The sequence below is a fragment of the Mercenaria mercenaria genome, chromosome 5 (assembly GCF_021730395.1).
Source record: "Mercenaria mercenaria strain notata chromosome 5, MADL_Memer_1, whole genome shotgun sequence".
Classification (NCBI taxonomy): Eukaryota; Metazoa; Mollusca; class Bivalvia; order Venerida; family Veneridae; genus Mercenaria; species Mercenaria mercenaria.
In genome coordinates, this window is record NC_069365.1 from 53,619,974 (window position 1) to 53,645,425 (window position 25,452).

Genomic DNA, 25,452 nt, shown 5'->3' on the forward strand with positions numbered 1-25,452 from the left:
ATATCTACCCACATAATTATGTGCCTACCTAAAATAAACAAACAGTTACCATACTAAATACTAATTAATGACTCCTGCCTAACTGTAGTATACATATATTAAACACATACTGCCAAACAAATCAAAACTGTTGGGCTACCAGACAAAAGTACTAGTACTTTAACTTAGCCCAATGGGCTATCAATGAATTTTTAGAGTTCTAAATCCGTGTGCAGGGATATATACTATCTTTATTTAGGGGCCCAGACTGTCAAAAATAAATGTTCAACATTATAGGTATATGGATATTTTTCTCCAACAATTTAGCCCAAAATCTAGGGACCATGGGCAACTGGGCCCCAGCTAATTTATATCCCTGACTCAGAGATTTGCTGAGGCTGCATTTTTGCGCCATTGGCGCGAAAAAAATATGAATGGCGCACCAAATTTGCGTCGATGGGCCTTTGCCGCGCCAGAAAATCTGAAACTCAAACCCGATAATGATCGCTAGTTTGCCGGTCTTGCACGGCAGATGGATAGACATACCTCCAGGGGAGATCACTGCGACGGATTTGAAAAAATAATGTGTCGTGATTATTGCACCATGATTGTATCAAAATGGCCACCGCACCGAAAGGAAAAGCGATTATGAACGAATTTTTCAGTCTTCCTGCCCCTAGGAAAATGAACCAGACTTAAGTTACACCGGGGAAAGATACAAATGAAAATGATACATTGAACAAAAACAACGATTCAACTATAGATATCGCTGAACATTAAACAACAACCTCAGAATCACAGAGTGATCTGACCCCCACCCAGTCAAGTAATTTGGGTAAAGCGAAAAAGTAAGAGGAAAACGTCTGACAAACATAGCTTTCAGAACTTATTGGTTGAGCATACATGGTTAAGTTATAAGGAAAGGAGAATTAATGACATGTACTTTGTGTATAATTTTACATTTAAACAAGAGCTGTCTCCATAGGATGACACATGCCCCCGACGGCACTTTGAATGAATAGTTATGGCCGATGTTAGAGTTTAGGACCTTTGACCTACGGACCTGGGTCTTGCGCGACACGTCGTCTTACTGTGCCACACCTTCATGCGTAGTTATTTTAAAATCCATGCATGAATGACAAAGATATGGACCGGACACGCCCATCAATGCACTATCATGAAATATGACCATTAATGTCTAAGTGTGACCTTGACCTTTGAGCTACAGACCTGGGTCTTGCGCGTGACACGTCGTCTTACTGTGGTACACATTCATGCCCAATAATTTTAAAATCCATGCATGAATGACAAAGATATGGACTGGACACGCCCAACTATCATGAAAAATGACCTTTAACGTCTAAGTGTGACCTTGACCTTTGAGCTACGGACCTGGGTCTTGAGCGGGACAGGTCATCTAACTGTGGTTCACATTCATGCCATGTTATTTGAAAATCCATCCATCAATGACAAAGATATGGACCGGACACGAAAATTGCGGACAGACTGACAGACCGACAGACGGTTCAATATCTATATGCCTCCCTTCGGGAGCATAAAAACTTTACACTTCTAAAAGCATAAGAAAGGTAAAGTTTTTATTAAGAAAGGTAAAGATTTTTTAAATGTAAACTTTGATTCTTTTTGAATGGCCCAAAAAGTTTCAGAATGGCCCCATGTTTTCAAGGTAGATGGGAACTCTGCTGATTGTGTTATAGGTCCACTACCTTCAGCACAGCCATTATCGGCTTAGTCATTCTTATTTGCATCTACTTGAAAAATAAATATTACGTTTATTTTAAGAAACCCTGAAAGAAACCATTGTGTGTCCACTCTTACAACCTTTCCTCTTGTTTTTTTTAAGAAGGTCAAAAGGTTTAACACTGAATTTTCTTTAAGGGAAGACAGATAATATAACACAATCTACGTGGGTTATCTTTTTTCAGCTCTTTTGACTGAAGATAGCTAAAAGCATTGGAGGTACCATCCATGTTGTACCACAGAAAAGTGGTCTTGGTTTTTCCCTACGGCCAATAATAAAAAAGTTACTAAAAATAAGCTATTTATAGTAATGTAAAAGGGAAGTAATTAAAAACAAATAAATATTGTAAGTGGACAAAAGAAGGTTCTGCTAAATAAATCTGTTGACATAAATGAAATTTCAGATCAGTATCTTCATTAGTTATGGAGATATAACAATTTTAATTTGAAATAAAGGGAGGTAATTTGACATAAAATCAGTCCATAGCTATCTACCCTGATTGTCTCAGTCCAACTAATAACAATAATGAAATTTCAAATAAGTCCTGTAAGTACTTACTGATATAAATCCATTTTGATTACAATCAGGGGAGGTAATCAGATATATAATAACTTTGGAACCTATGATTGGATCTGATTTGTCATGGAATCCAAGATTTCTTGTTGTTGAAGGTATTTTGGAAGTTTGTATCAAATAAAACCATAAATGAAGTCTCTATATGGCTGCAAAAGCCAAAATAGCCAATTTTGGACCTTCAAGGGGTCATAACTCTGGAACCCATGATGGAATCTGGCCAGTTGAATAAAGGAACCAAGATCTTGTGGTGATACAAGTTGTGTGCAAGTTTGGTTAAAATCAAATCATAAATGAAGCTGCTATTGTGCAGACAAGGTCAAAATAGCCAATTTTGGCCCTTTCAGGGGCCATAACTCTGGAACCCATTCTGGGATCTGGCCGGTTCAAGAAAGGAACCCAGATCTTATGGTGACACAAGTTGTGTGCAAGTTTGATTAAATTCAAATCATAAATGAAGCTGCTATTGTGCAGACAAGGTCAAAATAGCTAATTCAGGCCCTTTCAGGGGCCATCACTCTGGAACCCATAATGGAATCTCGCCAGTTCAAGAAAGGAACCGAGATCTTATGGTGATACAAGTTGTGTGCAAGTTTGGTTAAAATAAAATCATAAATGAAGCTGCTATTGTGCAGACAAGGTCAAAATAGCTAATTTTGGCCCTTTCAGGGGCCATAACTCTGGAACCCATAATGGAATCTGGCCAGTTCAAGAAAGGAACTAAGATCTTATGGTGATACAAGTTGTGTGCCAGTTTGGTAAAATTCAAATCATAAATAAAACTGCTATTGTGCAGACAAGGTCAAAATAGCTAATTTTGGCCCTTTCAGGGGCCATAACTCTGGAACCCATAATGGGATCTGGCCAGTTCAAGAAAGGAACCGTGATCTTATGGTGATACAAGTTGTGTGCAAGTTTGGTTAAAATAAAATCATAAATGAAACCACTATTGTGCAGACAAGAAATTGTTGACGGACGGACGCACGGACACACGACAGACGGAGGGTGATCACAAAAGCTCACCTTGTCACTATGTGACAGGTGAGCTAAAAAGTGAAATTTCAGCAGTTAATGCCTGGTACATTTATCCTGCAATATTTTTTACTTTTTATGACAAAACACTTTAAGATGTATCAGCTTGGTAACTACAAATGACAGAATATCCAAAACAAAATTCAAGAAATTTTTACAGCCTTTTCAAGTATATTTAACTTTTTTAAGGACTATTTTTCTAGTAATCTCAATCTGAACAATTTTTATCAATTATTTCCGAAGGTGTTATAGTAGAAATTGCTCTTGATGTAAGATGTTACAAGGCAGTCTGAAAGACAGCTATATCCCCCGCTACTGTTATGGATAGTGAAAGAGTTGATGGTATTGGGTGGAACCATTAAACATTCTTAAACATTTATGCACATTGTCTTGATAAGGAGAATATTACAGACAAGTCATATTAAAATCCTTCAAGCGGATTAAGGAGATACAGAGCAGATATAAAATGGAAGGCTCAAACCTTTGACCTTGAGTTGTGACCCTGACCTTGAGCCAACATGGCTAACTCGTGAGTTCTGCACATCATCTTGATGAGGTGATCAATTGACCTAAGTTTCATGAAATTCCTTCAAGGGGTTTAGGAGATACAGAGCGAACATAAAATGAAAGGTTCAAACCTTTGACCTTGAGTTATGACCTTGACCTTGAGCCGACATGGCTGACTCATGAGTTCTGCACATAGTCTTGATGAGGTGATCATTTGACCCAAGTTTCTTGAAATTCCTTCAAGGGGTTTAGGAGATACAAAGCGGACACAAACGAAGGCTCAAACATTTGACCTTGGGTTGTGTTCTTGACCTTAAGCCAACATGGCTGACTCGTAAATTCTGCACATGGTCTTGATGAGGTGATCATTTGACCAAAGTTTCTTGAAATTCCTTCAAGGGGTTTAGGTGATACAGAGTGGACAAGAAATGTTACGGACAGATGGACGGAGACCATTCCTATAACCACCCACCACTTGTGGTGGGGGATTAATAAAATGCTGTCTATTTATTACCACTCCAGCTGCATACCAAGATAGACAAGTGACCAAATATCTTTCTTTTTCTTTAATTATCTTCAGATTTTCTGACTGTACTTTAATTTTATCATTTCCACAACAAAAGTTGCTGACAGAACATTTTCACAGAGTTCGAGTTGAAATTCATTTACTTTTTAAAAAAATTCAAGTACATCTCAGGTTTAAAAGGATTTTAGTCATTTTCAATGAGTTTTCAAGGAACAGCATCAAATTCAAGAACTTTTCAAGGTCTGTGCCAACCCTGAGAGAAAGCAAACATAATCATCCCAGAGGAACATTAAAAATGATGTACAAGTGAGTTTGGCATAAACCACATCCAAGTCTGGGTAAGAATGAGTAAGTACTGTAAAAATAGATGTATTCTAGGTCAAGAAGTTTGCAAATCACCAATTCTCGACTTTACGCAAGTGAAAATATTCCCGAACCGCTGAAATCACTATGTGCTTAAAATATTTATATGTCATCATGGTCACTTTACATCTATTGTAATTGGTACCAAAATTTAAATTGTTCATCTAAACCCAAAACAAACTGTCTCTTGATGTTCCTCTAGGAACCAGCTGCGTTAGAACAGATGTAAATCAAAAAATCTAATACACCTATAAACAAGAGGGTCATGATGACCCTAGACCGCTCACCTGAGTAATATGAGCTACATGTTTCAAATGTCAAACTGTTGCTAAAATATTAAGAAAGTAGGTCAGTAGGTCACATTCATGGTCACTGAAAGTCAGTTTTAAGATCGGAGTGCAAAACTGTACATTTCATCAAAATTTCAAGGCTGTATCTTAAAAAAACAAGAAAGTAGGTCAGTAGGTCAAAGTCACAGTCAGGTAACCCCTAATCACTTGGCATCATCAGGTAATTATAATTAAACAGTCAAGGAAATATGATCTGATAATTTTTGAAGTATTTTTTCCTATATAACTCGTATAACAAATGACCCCCAGGGCGGGGCCTCTTTTCACCCCAAAGGCATAATTTGAACAATCTTGTTAGAGATCCACTAGGCAATGCTACATACTAAATATCAAAGGCCTAGGCCTTGAACTTTCAGACAAGAAGATTTTTAAAGTTTTTTCCTATATAAGTCTATATTAAACTTTGGACCCCAGGGCAGGGCCTCTTTTAATCCCAGGGGCATAATTTGAACAATTTTGGTAGAGGAACACTAACTAAATATGCAACATATTAAATATCAAAAGCCTATGCCTTGCAGCTTGAGGCAAGAAGATTTTTAAAGTTTTTTCCTATATAAGTCTATGTAAAACTTGAGAATCCCGGGGCAGGGCCTCTTTTCACCCCAGGGTAATAATCTGAACAATCTTGGTAGAGGACCACAAGGCAATGCTACATACTAAATATCAAAGGCCCAGGTCTTGTGGTTTTAGACAAGAAGATTTTTAATGCCTTTTCCTATGTAAGTCTATGTAAAACTTGGGACCCCTGGGGCGGGATCTCTTTTCATCCCAGGGGCAAAATTTTAATAAAATTCATAGAGAACCATTAGATGATGTCACAAGCCAAATATCAAGGCTCTACGTCTTGCGGTTTTGGACAATAAGTTTTTTAAAGTTTTTCCTTTTGGTTGCCATGGAAACCAGAATTCTGCATGGAATTAGATGCTTTGAATAATTTTGAAAGGGGGCTAACCAAGGACCATTCCTGTTAAGTTTGGTGTAATTCTGCCCACTGGTTTTCAAAAAGAAGATTTTTTTAGAAAAAAATGTTGATGAACGCACAACACACAACACACGATGGAGAACAGACATCGAGCGGCCACAAAAGCTCACCATCAGCCTTTGGCTCAGGTGAGCTAACAAAGATATATCTTGGTAAATGTGGACATTTATGCTGACTGAAACTCATGCAAATTTAATGATATCCTTAAATAAGTGAACATTTCCACATCTTAAGTTTTTCCATTTATTCAGCAGCTTTTCTTCATGGCACATTATTCTCCCAAAAATCACGTATTCCTTACTTAAATTAGTGAAAATATTACCAAAGCATTTCCATCATATGAAACAGATACGAGAAATCCATCTGTATGTGGACTCCAGGCCAGGCCTGTTACCCGGCTCGAATGGCCCTCGAGTCTTCTCCAACTTTCAGTTATCTGTAACGGTTCCTGTTTCTCTTCACCTTCTGAAATATAGCAATGATAAACACAGTTGTAAGTAGTATTCAGTGATCTGTCAACTGTACTCTGTACAGATTTAGTATCCTGTTTAATATAATCTGCATTTTGCACGAAATTTGATGAAAACAATGAATGATTTCACTTTGTATAAACTATTTTTTATACTATCCTGACTTTCAATCAGAAAATGGGGCCTCCATGGCCAAGTGGTTATGGTCACCGACTTCGATTGACTTGCCCCTCACTGATGTGGGTTCGAGACACACTATGAGCATTGAATTTTTCATGTGAGGAAGCCATCCAGTTGGCTTACGGAAGTTTGGTAGTTCTACCCAGGAGTCCACCTGTGATGAAATAATACATGGAGGATTTTCTTCCACCACCAAAGCTAGAAAGTGACCATATTACCTATAATTCTGTTGATATGATGTTAAACCCAACAAAACAAACAATCAGGACAGCTTTCAAAACATTTTTTTTTCACGTATAACTTTAACCTTACCAAACACATTGCTTAGATCCACCACACAGATGTATGATTCATTGGAGCCAAGAGCCAGGTAGAACTTGTATGGTGAGCCATTAGGTGATGCCATGGTAACTGTTGGATGCCAGAGAACACAGTTGACAAGTTTATGGTGAACCTGGATTATTGCCTTCAATACAAAATCTCCTGCACTGTATACCTCAACAGTCCTGTATAGAAACAAAACATCCTGTATATTAACCGTATACCTCAACAGTCCTGTATAGAAACAAAACATCCTGTATATTAACCATATACCTCAACAGTCCTGTATAGAAAACAAGAGCTGTCGGAGGACAGCAACGCTCGACTATTCAACAGCCTTGTCGACTGAATGAATACGAAAGTCGAAAAAAGGGGCAATATTTAAAAAAAAGCAAAATAGGGTTATGGAACCTGCATAGTGCTTATCAGCTCATGACAGTGGACAAATGTGTGAAGTTTCAATCCATTCCCATTAGTGGGTACTGAGATACCAGCTTACATATAAGAATTTAACCCAAAACTCCTAAGTTTAAAAAGGGGCATAATTTTGTAAAATGCAAAGTTGAGTTATTGACCCTTTGCACTGCATGTCATATCATGACAGTGAACAAGTGTGTGAAGTTTCAATCCTTTCCCATTAGTGGATACTGAGATACCAGCTTACATACAAAACCTTAACCAAAAAATTCTAAGTCGAAAAAGGGGCATAATTTTGTAAAAAAGCAAAACAGAGTTATGGAACCTGCTTTGTGTATGTCAGATCATGACAGTGAACAAGTGTGTGAAGTTTCAATCCATTCCAATTAGTGAGTACTGAGATACCAGCTTACATACAAAACCTTAACCAAAAAATTCTAAGTCGAAAAATAGGCATAATTTTGTAAAAAAGCAAAATAGAGTTATGGAACCTGTGCAATGTAAGTCAGTTTATCACAGTGAACAAGTGTGTGAAGTTTCAATCCATTCCCACAAGTGGTTGCTGAGATACCAGCTTACATACAAAACTTTAACCAAAAATTTCTAAGTCAAAAAAGGGGCATAATTTTGTAAAAAAGCAAAATAGAGTTATGGAACCTGTGCAATGTAAGTCAGTTTATCACAGTGAATAAGTGTGTGAAGGTTCAATCCATTCCCACAAGTGGTTGCTGATATACCAGCTTACATACAAAAACTTAACCAAACCGGGACGCAGACGTGGACGCCGACGCATGGGCGAGTCCAATAGCTCTACTATTCTATGAATAGTCGAGCTAAAAAACCATCCTGTACATTTACTATATACCTCAACAGCCCAGTATGGAATCAAACCTCTTGTACAAACCTGTACAGATATAAGATCTTCTGGGTAACAGTGTGGTATAGATAAACAGAAGCTGTGTTTTCAAAATGCAAAATCATGTGCTCAGGTGTATGACCAAAGACGTTTATTTTTAGATTTTAAGTTTAAAGGTGAAGATCATATGAGGGTCAACTGTATATAGGTCAGTTCACAGGTCTTGCCACAAGACTTGCTGAGTGCGAGTATGAAGTAAATTGGGTCATTAATATGGGCAATAGGCAAACTGGATGGATGGACAGTTCAATGGCTATATGCTCAGGAGCAGAGAGATTTCCTGTACTGTATATCTTAACAGTCTTGTACAGACATAGGATCTCCTGAAATGTATACCCAAACAGTATAGAAATAAACTCAATGTGTGTCCAGACGACACTGATGCCCCCATTTTGTCACTGTTAGGTCATATGTTACTTGTTGACAATGAAAGACTTTTTGATGGCCTTGACCTAATATCCACAAACAGGGGCCATCTATTGACTTGAAGCAATCATGTTATGAAGTTGCCAAAGTGTCTATTGTCACGTGATTGGAAACCATTTTCAGTCTTGAGTTGCAGTTGCAGTTCTTGATTAGATACTGATTTTCAGTCTTGAGGTCACTGTTACCTTAACCTTTGACATACTGACCCCTAAAATAATATAGCATCTGTTGACCACAGATAATCATCCCATGAAATTTAACAGCTTACGGCTCAAACATTTTCCAGTTATTGATTAGAAACCAAATGGTCTACCAACTGACTGATGAACCACTCAACCAACATGAACAAAACAATAACTCTCACCTTCTATAAAAAAAAAAGCAGGTTTTTTTTCTCCCCTGCCTAAATGTCCACTAGCAATAAGAAATAATTTACCCATCATCATTTCCAACTGCAACAACAGAGAAATCTGGGCTCCAACATATCTCACTTCTTGTTGGAACTCTTGTGCCAGCCTGAAATTAAAGCAAATATGAGCCGCGTCATGAGAAAACCAACACAGTGGCTTTGTGACCAGCATGGATCCAGACCAGCCTGCATATCCACGCAGTCTGGTCAGGATCCATGCTGTTCGCTTTCAAAGCCTATAGCAATTAGAACAAGAGCTGTCCGTAAGACAGCCAAGCTCGACTATTCGAAATATTGTCACAGAAGCAGGAAAATATTACCCAAAAAGGTTAAATATCAAAAGAGTTTTAAGTTCAAAAGGGGGCATAATTTGACCAAAATGCATATCAGTTATGGGACTTGCTGCTATCAACTAGTTTTATAACCCCGAAGGCACATGTGAAGTTTCAATTCAATATCTGCATTAGTTTTGGAGATAGAAACTCGCATGTAAAACTTTAACCAGAATTTTCAAAGTCCAAAAGGGGGCATAATTTTCCCAAAATACATGCCAGAGTTATGGGACTTGACCCAGTGAGGTTGGTAATTGATCTAGAAAAAGAAAAAATAAGTTTCAAATCTATATGCCTTTTAGTAATTGCTGTATGTACTTGCACGCAAAACTTTAACCAGTATTTTCTAAGTCCAAAAAGGGGAATAATTTGCTCAAAATACATGTCAGAGTTATGGGACTTGATCCAGTGAGGATAGTAATTGATCTAGAAAAAGAAAAAGTAAGTTTCAAATCTATATGCCTTTTAGTAATAGCTGTATGTACTTGCACGCAAAACTTTAACCAGAATTTGCTAAGTCCAAAAGGGGCATAATTTGGCCAAAATGAAGGTCAGAGTTATGGGACTTGCTGCTATCAACTAGTTTTATAACCCGAAGACACATGTGAAGTTTCAAATCAATATCTGCATTAGTTCTGGAGATAATAACTTGCATGTAAAACATTAACCAAAATTTTCTAAGTCTAAAAGGGGGCATAATTTGCTCAAAATACATGTCAGAGTTATGGGACTTGACCCAGTGAGGTTGGTAATTGATCTAGAAAAAGAAAAAATAAGTTTCAAATCTATATGCCTTTTAGAAATAGCTGTATGTACTTGCACGCAAAACTTTAACCAGAATTTTCTAAGTCCAAAAGGGGGCATAATTTGACCAAAATGAAAGTCAGAGTTATGGGACTTGGTGCTATCAACTAGTTTTATAACCCCGAAGACACATTTGAAGTTTCAAATCAATATCTGCATTAGTTTTGGAGATAGTAACTTGCATGTAAAACTTTAACCAAAATTTTCTAAGTCCAAAAGGGGGCATAATTTGCTCAAAATACATGTCAGAGTTATGGGACTTGACCCAGAGAGGTTGGTAATTGACCTAGAAAAAGAAAAAATAAGTTTCAAAGCTATATGACTTTAATTGATGGCTGTATGTACTTGCATGCAAAAACTTAACCAAGGTGTGACGCCGACGCCGACGCCGACGCCGACGCCGACGCCGACGCCAGGGTGAGTAGAATAGCTAGACTATTCTTCGAATAGTCGAGCTAAAAACTGTTAGCGAACAGCATGGGTCCTGACCAGACTGCGCAGATGCGCAGGCTGGTCTGGATCCATGCTGGTCGCAAAGCCACTATGTTGGTTTTCCCATGGCGCGGATCATATAATAAAACAGAAAGTATCAACAGTTCATTATTATTAGCATACACACTGCCATGACATAATAACAGGCCAAAAAAACATTAGCAACCATGCTGTTGAAAACTTTAACCAAACTTGAAAAGGCTGTAATTAATACTAATCCAATCAAGAGTTACTTAACTTGTTTATTTCAGTAGGTTTTAATCCAGTACATGCAACAGTTACAGAAATTTAAGACTTAAGACTGTCACTAGAACCAGGAAGTATAGAATATCTCTCATTATTCTTTGAACAGTCAAGGTACTAACAGCTGTGCCCTTTTGAACTTTATTTAAAGAACATGTATATGGTAAGCAAAATTTTTTTAAAGTTTCCACTATATACATATAGAGAAAAGTGATCATGCCCTCTGGCGACCATGTTTTTTGATGAATCAGAAATAATTTGAACAACTTTGGCAGAGTGTTACACAAGGACTATTTATGTGAAATTACTTCAAACTGGGCCAGCAGTTTAGGAGGAGATGTCGTTTAAAGATTATTTTTTCTATTTATAGCTCTGGAGGCCCCTATGTGCAACCAAGTGGAATATGATTTGATCAACTTTGGAAGAAGACCACCCAAATTAAGAGATATCGTTTGAAGAAAAGTGTGGACACTTTGTAATTAGGTGAGCTAAAAAGTAAGAATACCCTGTATGTAGGGTTAGAGGTGTGTATCAGTTTCCCAACAGATACTGCCTCCTTGTCCAGTTTCTTTGGCAGATGTTCTAGAATGTTCCCATCTCCGCAGCTGTATACATGGTAACCATGAGTAGATACATTCAGGTCAACTGTAAATAAAGTGTTATTTTTAGAGTGTTCCATGATGAACTTTACAGCTATACACGTGGAAACCAAGGATAAATACATTCAAGTCAACTGTAAAAGTCAGTAACAACAAAACATTACATACTAGAATGTTTTCCAAAAGGTTGTCTATATCTGTATACATGATAACCATTATTATTTCACACCTATATATTTTTAACCAATTGGAAGTTTTTCTTTCTATCACGTGACAATACAAAAGAAACCAGTACTGTACTGTGTGTCACATTTTCTTATGTATATATAGTAACATCCGAAATCTACAATCCACAAATTCCATATTTTATTCATATTGGACTTCAGTCCCAAAAATCCGTATCTTTTTCATATTGGACGGGACAACTCTTCCGATTCCTTATAAGGAGATTTGGAATTACTTCCCTTGTATATAGGGACAGCAGTAATTTTGTTTGAATAAAATGCTATCACTTTCTTATTTTTGAACGGAACATGTTGATGTAAGCACTCAATTTCTTAGTTAGAACATTTTCTATCCAATTATCATGGTTTCGGTTCAAAATTTTGCACCGAGAGTAAATCTAAATGTATAAAATCTATGTGTTATTTAAACTACCGTATAGCGGGTTATTTCTGCGGTCAAAATATTCTGCGTTTTGGCCCCAAAAATTGAGAAATAAATTTTTGCGTGTTTAATTTCTGCGTTTTCACATAAAAGGAAGAGAAATTTCTGCATTTTTATGCCAAAGAGGAGGTAATTCCTCGCATATTCGGGTGTTGTGAGAATGATAGCGTATGAAAACAATAAACTAAATTACTGGTAACTGCTGTAAAATAACTTTACATTTAAGGAATACATTGTATGTGAATTGAAAAAAATATAAGTCTAACAACAATTGCATAAACAACAACTTCAAACTACGGTATATCGGCATAACGGTTACACTGCTTATATGAAGGTTACTAAAGTAAAGTTCGGAAGATCTTCACAAGGGATTTATAACACAAGTGAAATTCACTCAGTTTATTTCATTCACAGAAGAAAAATGTTTTCTGAAGGATTAACAGTTAGGACTTTGATTGACCATCACACCTAATTATACCATTATCGGTAATTGTCAGATGGCGACGGTGATTTCCAATAATTAGACCATGCCATTGTGAACTTTGGATTACCTAGGGAAACATAGCGTGAAACAATGTTGGTGAAAATAATGCAGATTTTTTGCATTTTAAAATTCTGCTGGATGAATATTCTGCTGGAAATATTTTGCCGATTCTACCGAGAGACCGCAGAAATATTCCCCCCACCCACCCCCCGTAGAAATAACCCGCTGTACGGTAATGTTTGTTGTTGGTTGGGAGTTAAAATGTATGAAGTTTTGTTTTTACATCTATCATTTTTATGGTGTGAAATAAAGAGGTAATTTAACAGTGTTGAGTACAATACTGAATTCAATTGGACTCGTGCACAGCAGTAATAACCCATATTTGGACTCTGCATTCGCCTCGTCAAAATATGGATTATTACTGCTGTGTACTCGTCCAATAGAATTCAGTATTGTACTCAACACTTGCTAAATAACCTCATAATATTACTCTCTGTAGCTTAGCAACAGTATGTATTCTTATAATCTTCAAAGACGATTTTTGTCAGAGAGACTCATTCCCAAAATGTGTTAATGTTAAATTCTTTGGTATACAAAATGGTGTCATTCAAAATTTTACAGAAAGTTACATTTTCATACTGGCCCGCTTATCATGACAATCAAAATGCCTGAAATCCTTTACCTGCCCTGCTTTTTTTAATATCAGCCCAAATTTTCTCCTATTGGCTGAGTTTAGTTTGGTTTTGACTCAAACTGTTCATAGAATATGCCTAATATATAACCTATTGCAAATAATCCAGATTGCAATTGTTAACTGCGATACCAATATACAGACAATATGGTCATGTCAATGAAATACTGATACAGGATTTTGGAATATCGTTACAATAAAAAACAAGAGCACCGCCTTGCGGGTGCTGACGCTCATCTGATTTTTTTTGTATAATAGAAATATTGTCCTACCCATGATTTTCTAAGTCTAAAAAGGGCCATCATTCTTGCAAAAAGCAGGATAGAGTTATGTTTCTTGATGTACAGTGTCCACTTATGATTGTGAAAAACTGTTGCAAGTTTTAAAGCAATAGCTTTGATAGTTTATGAGAAAAGTTGCCTTAAACATAATACTCAACCAAGAAAATGATTTTCTAAGTCCAAAAGGGGCAATAATTCTTGCAAAAAGCAGGATGGAGTTATGTTGCTTGCTGTACAGGGTCAGCTTATGATGGTGAACAAGTGTTGCAAGTTTCAAAGCAATAGCTTTGATAGTTTAAGAGAAAAAGTTGACCAACATAAAACTTAACCAAGAAATCTGATATTTTCTAAGTCCAAAAGGGGCCATAAATCTTGCAAAAAGCAGGATGGAGTTATGTTTCTTGCTGTACAGGGTCAGCTTATGATGGTGAACAAGTGTTGCAAGTTTTAAAGCAATAGCTTTGATAGTTTAGGATAAAAGCTGACCTAAACATAAAACAACCAAGAAAACTGATTTTCTAAGTCCAAAAGGGGCAATAATTCTTGCAAAAAGCAAGATGGAGTTATGTTTCTTGATGTACAGGGTCTGCTCATGATGGTGAACAAGTATTCCAAGTTTCAAAGCAATAGCTTTGATAGTTTAGGAGAAAAGTTGACCTAAACATAAAACTTAACCAAGAAATCTGATATTTTCTAAGTAGAAAAGGGGCCATAAATCTTGCAAAAAGCAAGATGGAGTTATGTTTCTTGCTATACAGGGTCAGCTTATGATGGTGAACAAGTCTTCCAAGTTTCAAAGCAATAGCTTTGATAGTTTAGGAGAAAAGCTGACCTAAACATAAAACTTAACCAGGCAACGCCGACGCCGACGCCAACGCCGACAACCGCTCAAGTGATGACAATAACTGATCATTTTTTTTCAAAAAATCAGATGAGCTAAAAATGAAGAAAAAAATGCACACCCAAAGAAAAAATTTTTCCTTGAATATTCTAACAAAAAAAACTATAACTATAAATCTTATTGTATTACCAAGAAGTTTTTACTCAATGTCTATATCAGTAAATAATACAAAGTTGTTACTTGGTTTAAATATTCTTTTATTTTGGCATAACTGGCCTTAACAAACACCAGACTGAAAAGTATGACTAGATAAGAATGACATATTTCAAAGTATACACACAGATGAACTTAAATCAGATAAAGTCTGGTGTAGAAAGTGAGCCAGTATGCCTCCTTCTTTCTTGAGATTAAAGCCTAACACCACTCCGCTAAGAAAGAAGGAAGAGACCAGCTCACCTATAACCAGTTGGCAAAACTCAACAAGGAGAAGCGGTGGAGATGGATGGTGGATAAGCAGGCTGTTACTCGGCAATGTTGATATAAACACAGACTAGAAACAAAGAACTGTTTTGGCGGCTGACACATGATTCGGCGCGATTTTGAACAAAGAGCTTATGTTTCAGTGGCTGTATTTGATCATGTGATGCATTTATAATAATGAGCATGGAAATTTTGTGTATTCGTCACATGATGCATTTCTGAAAACAAGGCCCCAGAAGTTGATGTTTTCCAATGCTAAATGGAAGTAAAATTTGTGTATTCATTAAAGCACTTGTTGTCACATGATACATTAATGAAAATGAGGCTCCGAACTTTACACTGAGGTAAACAGAAGTACATGTGTGTATCTGATACGCGCTAGCTTTTAAATGAGATTACGAAACGAAAGTATATTCGTTGCATCTATACATTTCTTATAAACCATATTTATTACATAAACTTCCATATAATATTATGTCCTTTACAGTATATATGGTTACCATGCCTAGATATTACCATCAAGATAAAGTCTGACTGCTTAACCAGTTTGAATACTTAAATACTCAAGCCTTGTACCGAATTAAACCATTAATGTACAGTTGAAACTCGGTATCTCAAACTTTCTTAGCTCAAAATTCCAGATGTATTGAAAACATTTTTTAAGTCTCGTCCCAAAAACACAAAATATTATTTTAAGTAAAATTTCAGTTATCTCGAAGTAATGGCTCAATCCCTTGGAATTCGAGATACTGAGATTAAACTGTATATACATACCGGTTGACTTAGATGGCGGACCCCAAGTTACCACATACACCGTTCTTCTATGGTAGGTAGTAGATATTAGTGGAGGTCTGAAAGGTGAAAAAAGTCTGTAAGCTGGTAACCTATTACACACATTTCAGACATTTCTCTTTTTTTTTTTAAAGCTCTGTCACGATCTTGCTAATTTTGCTAGTTGCCGTTTTAGAAAAATGAAGACACACTCCACATAAAGGATTTATAGAAACCTGTACTGAGTTGTTTATATAGATACAGTTCTCCATTCAGACCTATCAGAGCTCAAAGGGATTTAATCCAAAACACTAATTTTATAAGACTGTTTCATTGTTGTATGCCAATTCTAACTGAACTTCTTTTAATACTATGGATGGAGTATACATACACACAGATTCAATTGAATTTACTTTTCAAAAACTCATTTGCAGATTTTGTTTACAAAAGAACTAGCGTTCTTTTAAGTCATTCAAACAAGTAGCAATTTTTTAAACATATAGGGAATGATGATGCTGCCTTAATTTGTCTTAATGTTATAAATTACATGACATGAGAGACAAAACTTAATAATAAACAACCACATAGAAAATAACACATTTCATATCAAATGAAAACTATGATTTATTTATTTTGTTTGATTTAATGACGCACCAACACAATTATAGGTCATTATGGCCACTTTCCAGCTTTGATGGTGGAGGAAGGCCGCAGGTGCCCCTCCGTGCATTATTTCATCACGAGTGGGCACCTGGGTAGAACTACCGGCCTTCTGTAAGCCAGTTGGATGGCTTCCTCACATGAAGAATTCAAGACCCCGAGTGAGGATCGAACCCACATCGATGAGGAGCAAGCGATTCCAAAGCAGCGACCTTAACCACTCAGCCACGGAGGCCCCTGAAAACTATCATATTACATTAAGTGTCTTACTTGTTTGAGAGTGTATCATAGATTCCAACACGTCCATCATCTGTACCATATGCTAGCAAACCTTCTTTGGCAGGATGCCAACATAACTAAAATGTAATTTAAGTTCTGTATTTATACAACACAATTATTGAACATTTAGCACTAAAGGCCCTGTATATCACATTAAATCTTCCGGAAAAGAGATTTTACTTTCTTGTACCCAATAAAACAAATATATTTCAAATCATTTGAAAGGAAATAAACTTTTTTTAATGAATTACATATTGCATGACAACCGCTTGCATTAACATACAACAGCAGTATTTTTATTTCAAATTATGCCTGTCCTCATATGACACTGGTACTTGCTTTGCAAAGAAGTTGACTTGAGAATGACTTACATAAGCTTGAAGATTTCTTTACATGTTAGCTAGACTAAGAAAAAGTATAGAAAAATAAATATGTAAGAGTAACCTACAGCTGTAACTTTAGCTCTGATGCCCTGCCATAATTGTGTCATTTCAAACCAATCAGATGACGATCTCAGGTTCAACAGTCTTATTGTTGTATCTCCAATACCCAGAGCTAGTCGACCTACAAAATAACAAGCTGTTTGTAAAACATATATGCTCCCAATGATGGCCTTTCAGAGGCTGCAAGTTCTGTAATTGTCAGTTTCAAGTATGTTGTGACCCTGACCTTTGACTATCACTGTGACCTTGACCTTTGAGCAACAGACCTCCAAAACAATAAGAGTGATCTACTGACCATAAGTATGTGTGTGTGTTCGGGTTTAACGTCTTTTTCAACAATTTTTCAGTCATATAAACAACGGTGTCTGCTTGTAGCAGTGAGCACAATGCCCAACTTTATAGTAGACACCGTTGTTTATATGACTGAAAAATTGTTGAAAAAGACGTTAAACCCGAACACACACACACATACTTATGGTCAGTACATCACTCTTACTGTTTTGGAGGTTTGTTGCTCAAAGATCAAGGTCACAGTGACCATAAGTAATCATGCTACACAGTTTGACAGTCCTAGGCCAATGCATTCTCCACTTATTGATCTGAAATCGTTTTCAGACTCAAATCAATATGAATTTGACCTTTGACCTACTAACTCCAGAAATAATATGGGTCATTTAGAAAACATATGTAATCATCGTATCAAGTTTGCCTATAATAGGCTTAAGTAGTCTCCAATTACACCACAAACATAGGACTGTTACTCAGACTGTTTCTCTTAAAGCCCTGCTCCGTGGCTATTCAAATTCTATTGTGTGTATGCAACCCGTAATTACAATAGGTCAGTGTCCGACAAATCAATTGCCTGGAGCCCACGGGCTACCAGAAATTTTTGTCGGGCTACCAATAAAATTCAGAAGTAAGCCCGCCGGGCAAAAACATAAATTTAAAGCATCAGTAGCCCGGTCGTTGTATAATTTACAAAATCAACATCCGGTTGTTTACTTGATTTTAGCTTGCAATAAACAACAACTGACCACGTGTAATGATTATCCGGTCGTAACTGGTTCAAACTAGTTTATATTTAACCCCGCCCATTATCGATAATTTCAATGGTAGCTGCAGAAACAGTCTCTGCCTTCGCGCCGAGTTTTTATCAAAAAATTACATCACGGCAAGTGCATATAGGTAATGAGAATCATTGAAGTGTTAATATTAATTGATAAAGGGTATTGATCCATAAAAAAAGGAAAACCATGACAAAATCTCGCCAATGAATGAATTATCCATAAGCGACCAGCTGATCACCGAGCACATGAAAAGTGCCCTGTAAGATTTCTTCATGTAATCTTTAAATTACACCATTGTTTACTATAATAAGTACATAAATAAGCAGTCTGATACTACCGTAATTTCAACTAGAAGATCCACAATTTTTAATGAATTTCGAAAGCAAAGATGAGTTTACAATGTCTTGGAATAAACCCGATGTCGTATGCAAATTTTCCATATCAATTCCTTCAAAAAAGCTATCAGTGTAATTTTTTATGATAATTAACATCAAAATTTGAGGAACTATCTCTGGTTTACCTTAGTGAGTCAAGTAATCTGAGCAAAAACTACTTTCACACAACATTTCGGAAGTGTACCAGTACCTGGATAGTATATTTTGGATATATTTTTTACAGACTGTTTTAGCGTGTTTCTGTTAATGAAATATTGATGAAAGACCTACTCAATATAACATGAATTTTGATAAATATTTGTGTACAATGTGACCTGAAACAGACCTTTTATTATATTGTAACATGATCTTAGTTTCAAACTTAAAGGCCCTCCACTATTTCATATTGATATGAATAAGTTGACATCCTTGGTGACATTTTTAAGCAAAAGTCTTGAATGCTTTGACAAAATTATAAAGTAATGTAAAAACCCTTTTTAAACTCTGGTAATGGATTTGGGAAGACATCATTTACCACTTTATCCTGTGATGAGTAATCAGTACAATAATCATAAATGTCATGAATTATAACTTAACTATAAACATCTAGAAATGCTTTTCGAGCTCTAGAAATAACAGTAAATTTAATAAGAGTCAATTGTGACCGAGGTACCAGTCAAAATTTCTATGAATAAGGAGAATGAAATATTGACCATTTTTTTCTGTTTTCCATCATTCTTAACGAAACTCCAAAGGGGTCAATGACAATATCTGGACAATATCAACATCAAAATAAACATTTATTGTCATTCAAATATATATGTAGACTAATATGATATGAATGTGTATGTGGAACTGAAACAAGCACAGGTTTATTTTAATGTTTTCAAATTTATTAACCAAACATTGTTACAGAAATATTGGAGCTGTTTTCTCTGCTTTACCCAGCAGTTGAATCGCCGTCCGCCATTTTGAAAATGTGGAAATTTACAAGTCACTAAGGTCATTATGGACTTTCCTATGTACAGTATTCTAAAAATACTGCAGCAAACATAAATGGGAAACATTCTTTTGATATGATTGGTTGCTCTGGGATAAATTCATGTGACGTCATTTGCATTGTTTATATACTGGAATGTTGGGAAATCCCAAGACGGGTAAACCCGTCTTGTAGGCAAATAAGCCGACATAGTAGTGGACGGGTATACCCGTCTTGTAGGCAGTGAAAGGGTTAACAGAAGAATTACCTGGATCAAATGGAGAAGTTTTAGCCACATACAGGTATCCACCAAAAGTTGGCATAGTTCCCACCTGACACTTCAGCTTCATGTCCCAGAAAAATACCTAAAAATAACGATACAGATTACAATCTTATTTTGTCGGGTTTGAAGTCAAACCAAGACAACTTAGTTATATGGCTATCTGATTGTTAAAGAATACCCAAGGTGAGGTGCCCCTTTGGACATTATTTTGCGCTTTGGCGAGCAGTTTAGTAAAACAACAGACATTCCACTGCGACACGCCTCACATGAAAAGCAAAGCTTACGAACGGACTGAACAGGATGTTCTTACAACTGATGCTCAATCAATCCAGCTAGCCACTTGGGAAAAGAGACAGACCAAACTTGACATTTTAACATACTCTTACTGCAACATTCAAATAGTTCTATGGAAACCTGTCCTAAAAGCAATGGATTATTGCAATTACTATTTGGACTACTTTGTTGGTTTTTACATTGTTTTTCAACAACATTTCAATTATGCATGTCAACCAGTGTTCTGCAGAACCAGAACTAACTTGTTCCCTACATGTAACTGAAAACTTGCCCAAACAAGTATGCCAACAGGCAGAATGTCGAGCTCATCAGCTGTCATGTGTGACCTTGACCTTTGGACCTGGTTCTTACGCATGACACTCAGTCTCATAATGGTGAACATTCATGCCAAGTTCAAACACCAAAATCCCACCATGCATGAAGAAGAAATGCCACGGACAAACTTTAATTTGACCTTTGACCTCCAACTGTGACCTTGACCTTTGAGATAGGAACATGGGGTTTGTGCACGACACTCCTTCTCATTGAGGTAAACATTTATGCCAAACATAAACAAGATTGGTACATGCATGTCAAAGTTATGGTCTGGACAAAATCGGACGGACACACATATGGACGGATACATGAACTGACACACAAATACACCGACCCACCAAAAGTGACGACTAAGTCGCGCTTACTGTAAGCGAGCTGGACAACAAATCAGAGGTAGAGGACAACTGAATTTACACTTACTCACATATTACAGAACACTTGGCCTGCACAAAGATCAAACTCACATCCTCTGACTGGCAATATTTTACCTGGATATCAGGGTAAGCTGTTCACAATGTAACACTATACATATTTTACCTGGATATCAGGGTAAGTTGTTCACAGCATAACACTACACATATTTTACCTGGATATCTGGGTAAGTTGTTCACAATATAACACTACACATATTTTACCTGGATATCCGGGTAAGTTGTTCACAGTATTACATTACACATATTTTACCTGGATATCCGGGTAAGTTGTTCACAGTATTACACTACACATATTTTACCTGGATTACACTACACATATTTTACCAGGATATCCGAGTAAGTTGTTCACAGTATTACACTACACATATTTTACCTGGATATCAGGGTAAGTTGTTCACAGTATTACACTACACATATTTTACCTGGATATCCTGGTAAGTTGTTCACAATATAACACTACACATATTTTACCTGGATATCAGGGTAAGTTGTTCACAATATAACACTACACATATTTTACCTGGATATCAGGGTAAGTTGTTCACAGTATTACACTACACATACTTTACCTGGATTACACTACACATATTTTACCAGGATATCCGAGTAAGTTGTTCACAGTATTACACTACACATATTTTACCTGGATATCAGGGTAAGTTGTTCACAGTATTACACTACACATATTTTACCTGGATATCCAGGTAAGTTGTTCACAGTATTACACTACACATATTTCACCTGGATATCAGGGTAAGTTGTTCACAGTATTACACTACACATACTTTACCTGGATATCAGGATAAGTTGTTCACAGTATTACACTACACATACTTTACCTGGATATCAGGGTAAGTTGTTCACAGTATTACACTACACTCAAAACAAAGTTTATCTGGGTAAGTTGTCCACAATATTACACTACACATATTTTACCTGGATATCCAGGTAAGTTGTTCACAGTATTACACTACACATACTTTACCTGGATTACACTACACATATTTTACCTGGATATCGGGGGTAAGTAATTCACAATATTACACTACACATACTTTACCTGGATATCAGGGTAAGTTGTTCACAATATCACACTACACATACTCTACCTGGATATCGGTGTTAGTTGTTCACAATATTACACTACACATATTTTACCTGGATATCAGGGTAAGTTGTTCACAATATTACACTACACTCAAAACAAAGTTTTATTTCTAAGCAACCTTCTTACTTTCTACAAACACTTTACCTGTCTATCCATTGATGTAGAACACATTATTGTCTTTTCACTTCCAAGGAGACACAAATTGAAGGCAAACCTAGAGTGACCCTTTCCTGGGGCATGTAGACCCTGACATTTCTCCTTACCATCTTTTGTAATATTCCACAACAGGATGTCTCCACTGCAATTAAAAACCTTTATTTTATAATTTTAGAAATTAACTGTCACTTAAAAAGTTCAAATCTTAAGCTGATACCGTAAGAGACTGAAAGTAGTGTGATATGAACTTAAATAAGAAATGAGTGACATATTTTACATATGAGCCGTGCCACGAAAAAACCAACATAGTGGGTTTGCGACCAGCATGCATCCAGACCAGCCTGGGCATCCGCGCAGTCTGGTCAGGATCCATGCTGTTCGCTAATGGTTTCTCTAATTACAATTGTCTTTGAAAGCGAAACAGCATGGATCCTGACCAGTCTGCGCGGATGGGCAGGCTGGTCTGGATCCATGCTGGTCGCAAACCCACTATGTTGGTTTTCTCATGGCGCGGCTCATATATTATTTATATTCAGTCAAACTTCGTTGTCTCGAACTCGGACAATTCGAACACCATCCTTCGCTCGAACTCACAGCCGGGTCCTGGTAAAATCCCTAAATAATGTATTTTGTTAATTGCCTCAGACTGCACATAACTCGAACCAATTTTGCTAGTCCTGTCAAGTTCGAGCCAACAAAATTTGACGGTATCAATTTACCTCAAAGAGCTTGACACAATATTCTGTGGGGTATGTGGTAACCAGCACATTGTCAACCAACCACGCGTTTTACCACCATCATCTGCCCTCTCTCGACGACCTGGGGCAGGTAGCTTTAAAACAGACAGTTGTCTGGCCCGGCTTGTGCTCCATATACGGATAGTTTTATCTTTACTGCCGGAAGCCAGTAACCAACCATCTGTACCAAAACTGTCTTCACTCACTGTAGCTTGAGGCTTCTTCCTCCATGACTCTTCTGCAAAAGGGAAGCAGATGCAAGATATTAACTTGTTCAGTTTTGTTTACCATAAAATTTGCACAAATGAAACCAAAAACCTAAAAGTAAAGAAATGCAGGGCTCCAGATAATTTTTTTAGCCTATGAGTATTTACTCATCATAATTCTTGTGAATGAGTAAGATGGTAAAACCTGAAATTGACTAGGAGTAATTTTACTCCTGAAAATTTGTAAATGAGAAAAAAAGAACAGATATCAGTTTTATAACATATTCATTGGGTGTAACACCCATGAATTTGTTTGCAGTTCAATTTCAATACAGCATTAAAGTTTTTGCTTCTTTTTCTCCATTGGCTTGCTTTGACTTCACACTCACTGCCAAATCCAATTGATTATTCAATATAACTTTAACGATGTTTTGGGAATCATTTTTTGTTGGTCTAAAGAATGCGTAGCACGTTTGTTTACTTCATACATTCTTAGAAAGAGATATGTTGTTGTTTATTCCACACCGGAAGTTGATATTTTAAATCGACACCGCTTTAAAATACACTACCTTGACTTTACCATCAATGTTAATTCCCAACAATTTGATTTATGCACGCATTGAGTGTACAATATACTTTAACCTAGGTTTATAGAGTACAATTCAATCCCTGGGTACGTTAAATGTGGCAGAATGAATGTTGATCGTGCTCTGTTATGTAAAACATCCAGACGATTCAGATTTTGTTTACGCTAGTAAAGTCATTGTATGTGTTTCTATAATTTCATGTACATTTTTAGACGCTAAAAAAATAGGAGACATGCGTATATGCATTATTTCAAAGCGTAATTTACGCTAATACGCATCTTATCTGGAGCCCTGAGAAATGTGATAAGGGAACAATGTAATACTTATAAAAAAACAACAAAGAAATGTTTCTCATTTTACTGTCATAAATTCAAATTTCATCACTCTTAATATCTCTTTATTAAATTCATACTTGTAACATATCATTAATTTTGTAGAAAGGTGTATTTTCAGCTAAGGGAAAATATATTCCCTCATCCAATTCTTGTAAAACGCTGATATTCATGTTAATATTTTTTTCATTTTTACATGTTTTATAATTTCTGATGTACAATAGTTCCTTACCGACCTTGTGCCAAAACAAAAACACATTTGAATTCTTATCAATGGAATGTTAAGTATATTTGATAAGGTATAAATCAATTTATTTTTTCAACTAGTATTTCAGTTATGTAGTGACAGTCATTAAATCTAATCAATATTCCTGCATTCTGTACCAGTTCCTACATGTTCTTCACAAGTATTTAAGCTGACAACTTCCACATATGGATCACACCCCAAAATGAAGCACACTTGCTAGATGCATGCCTTCTGAAACAGATTTTTGTCAAATCCTAAAAAAGAATTTAAGCTGCACCAAGGGAACAAACTCTTGACCTCCCATTTCATAGTACTTAGAAGCAGGGCTTTAAAGTATAAAGACTTTCCTTACCAACACCGAATGACTCTAGGTCAGTTATATCTTCACTAGTCTGTGACGGTCTGTAGTCCTCTCCGGGGACTGGGCACCATGCCAGTGAATATATTTCCTCATCATGTCCTCGAAGCCGGGAAACTATCACACCACCCCTTTTTACATCTATCAGTGCAATCTGACCAGTCTTGTATCTAACAAACAAAATCAGTCATGGTACAAAGGTAATCACATCAGTTATTGATATAACTGAGTCAATGATGTGTTGATACATAATTCTAAATATTAAACACAAGTTATATATGTTGGGTTCAAGCTTGCAACCTCAACTAAAAATCTGACAATAAGCTAACTGGCTGCAACAGAAGCGTATGAAATATGTACAGACTGATAGATACATAGTCTCAGGAGTCATTGCCATTGCAAGAAATTGACTCAATTTCTTTTTTCATGTGGCTTTTAAAATGAGGCTATTATCTTAAGCAGGTTAATTTTGCACTGTAAATCACTCCTAAAATAGTGGCTCAAATAGTTTTGACTCCGTACAAGCCCTGCATTTGCATCTTGTCATTTGTTTTCTGGTTATTTACCAATCTGATAGTTGGGATATCACAGCGCATATATTTTTGTCTTGACATATTGCATACATGCCATAATTTTTCAGAACGTTTCCGGGATTCTGAGTTAAAATTTCCGGGATTTTTACCTTTTGTCCGGGAC

General features: G+C 36.5%; 1 protein-coding gene across 1 annotated transcript in view; it reads right to left on the reverse strand.

Annotated features, from left to right (window-relative positions):
* Window positions 1-25,452, reverse strand: part of LOC123558413 (gem-associated protein 5-like) — a 262,358-nt gene that overhangs the window by 233,562 nt on the left and 3,344 nt on the right. Inside the window, exons 3-13 of the mRNA XM_053543581.1 lie at window positions 24,751-24,926; window positions 23,009-23,264; window positions 22,278-22,431; window positions 19,968-20,064; window positions 17,285-17,400; window positions 16,828-16,913; window positions 15,901-15,977; window positions 11,590-11,729; window positions 9,241-9,320; window positions 7,037-7,230; window positions 6,397-6,539 (exon numbers count right to left, since the gene is read on the reverse strand). Coding sequence (XP_053399556.1) covers window positions 6,397-6,539; window positions 7,037-7,230; window positions 9,241-9,320; window positions 11,590-11,729; window positions 15,901-15,977; window positions 16,828-16,913; window positions 17,285-17,400; window positions 19,968-20,064; window positions 22,278-22,431; window positions 23,009-23,264; window positions 24,751-24,926 — 1,519 coding nt within the window. The remainder of the gene's footprint in view (window positions 1-6,396; window positions 6,540-7,036; window positions 7,231-9,240; window positions 9,321-11,589; window positions 11,730-15,900; window positions 15,978-16,827; window positions 16,914-17,284; window positions 17,401-19,967; window positions 20,065-22,277; window positions 22,432-23,008; window positions 23,265-24,750; window positions 24,927-25,452) is intronic.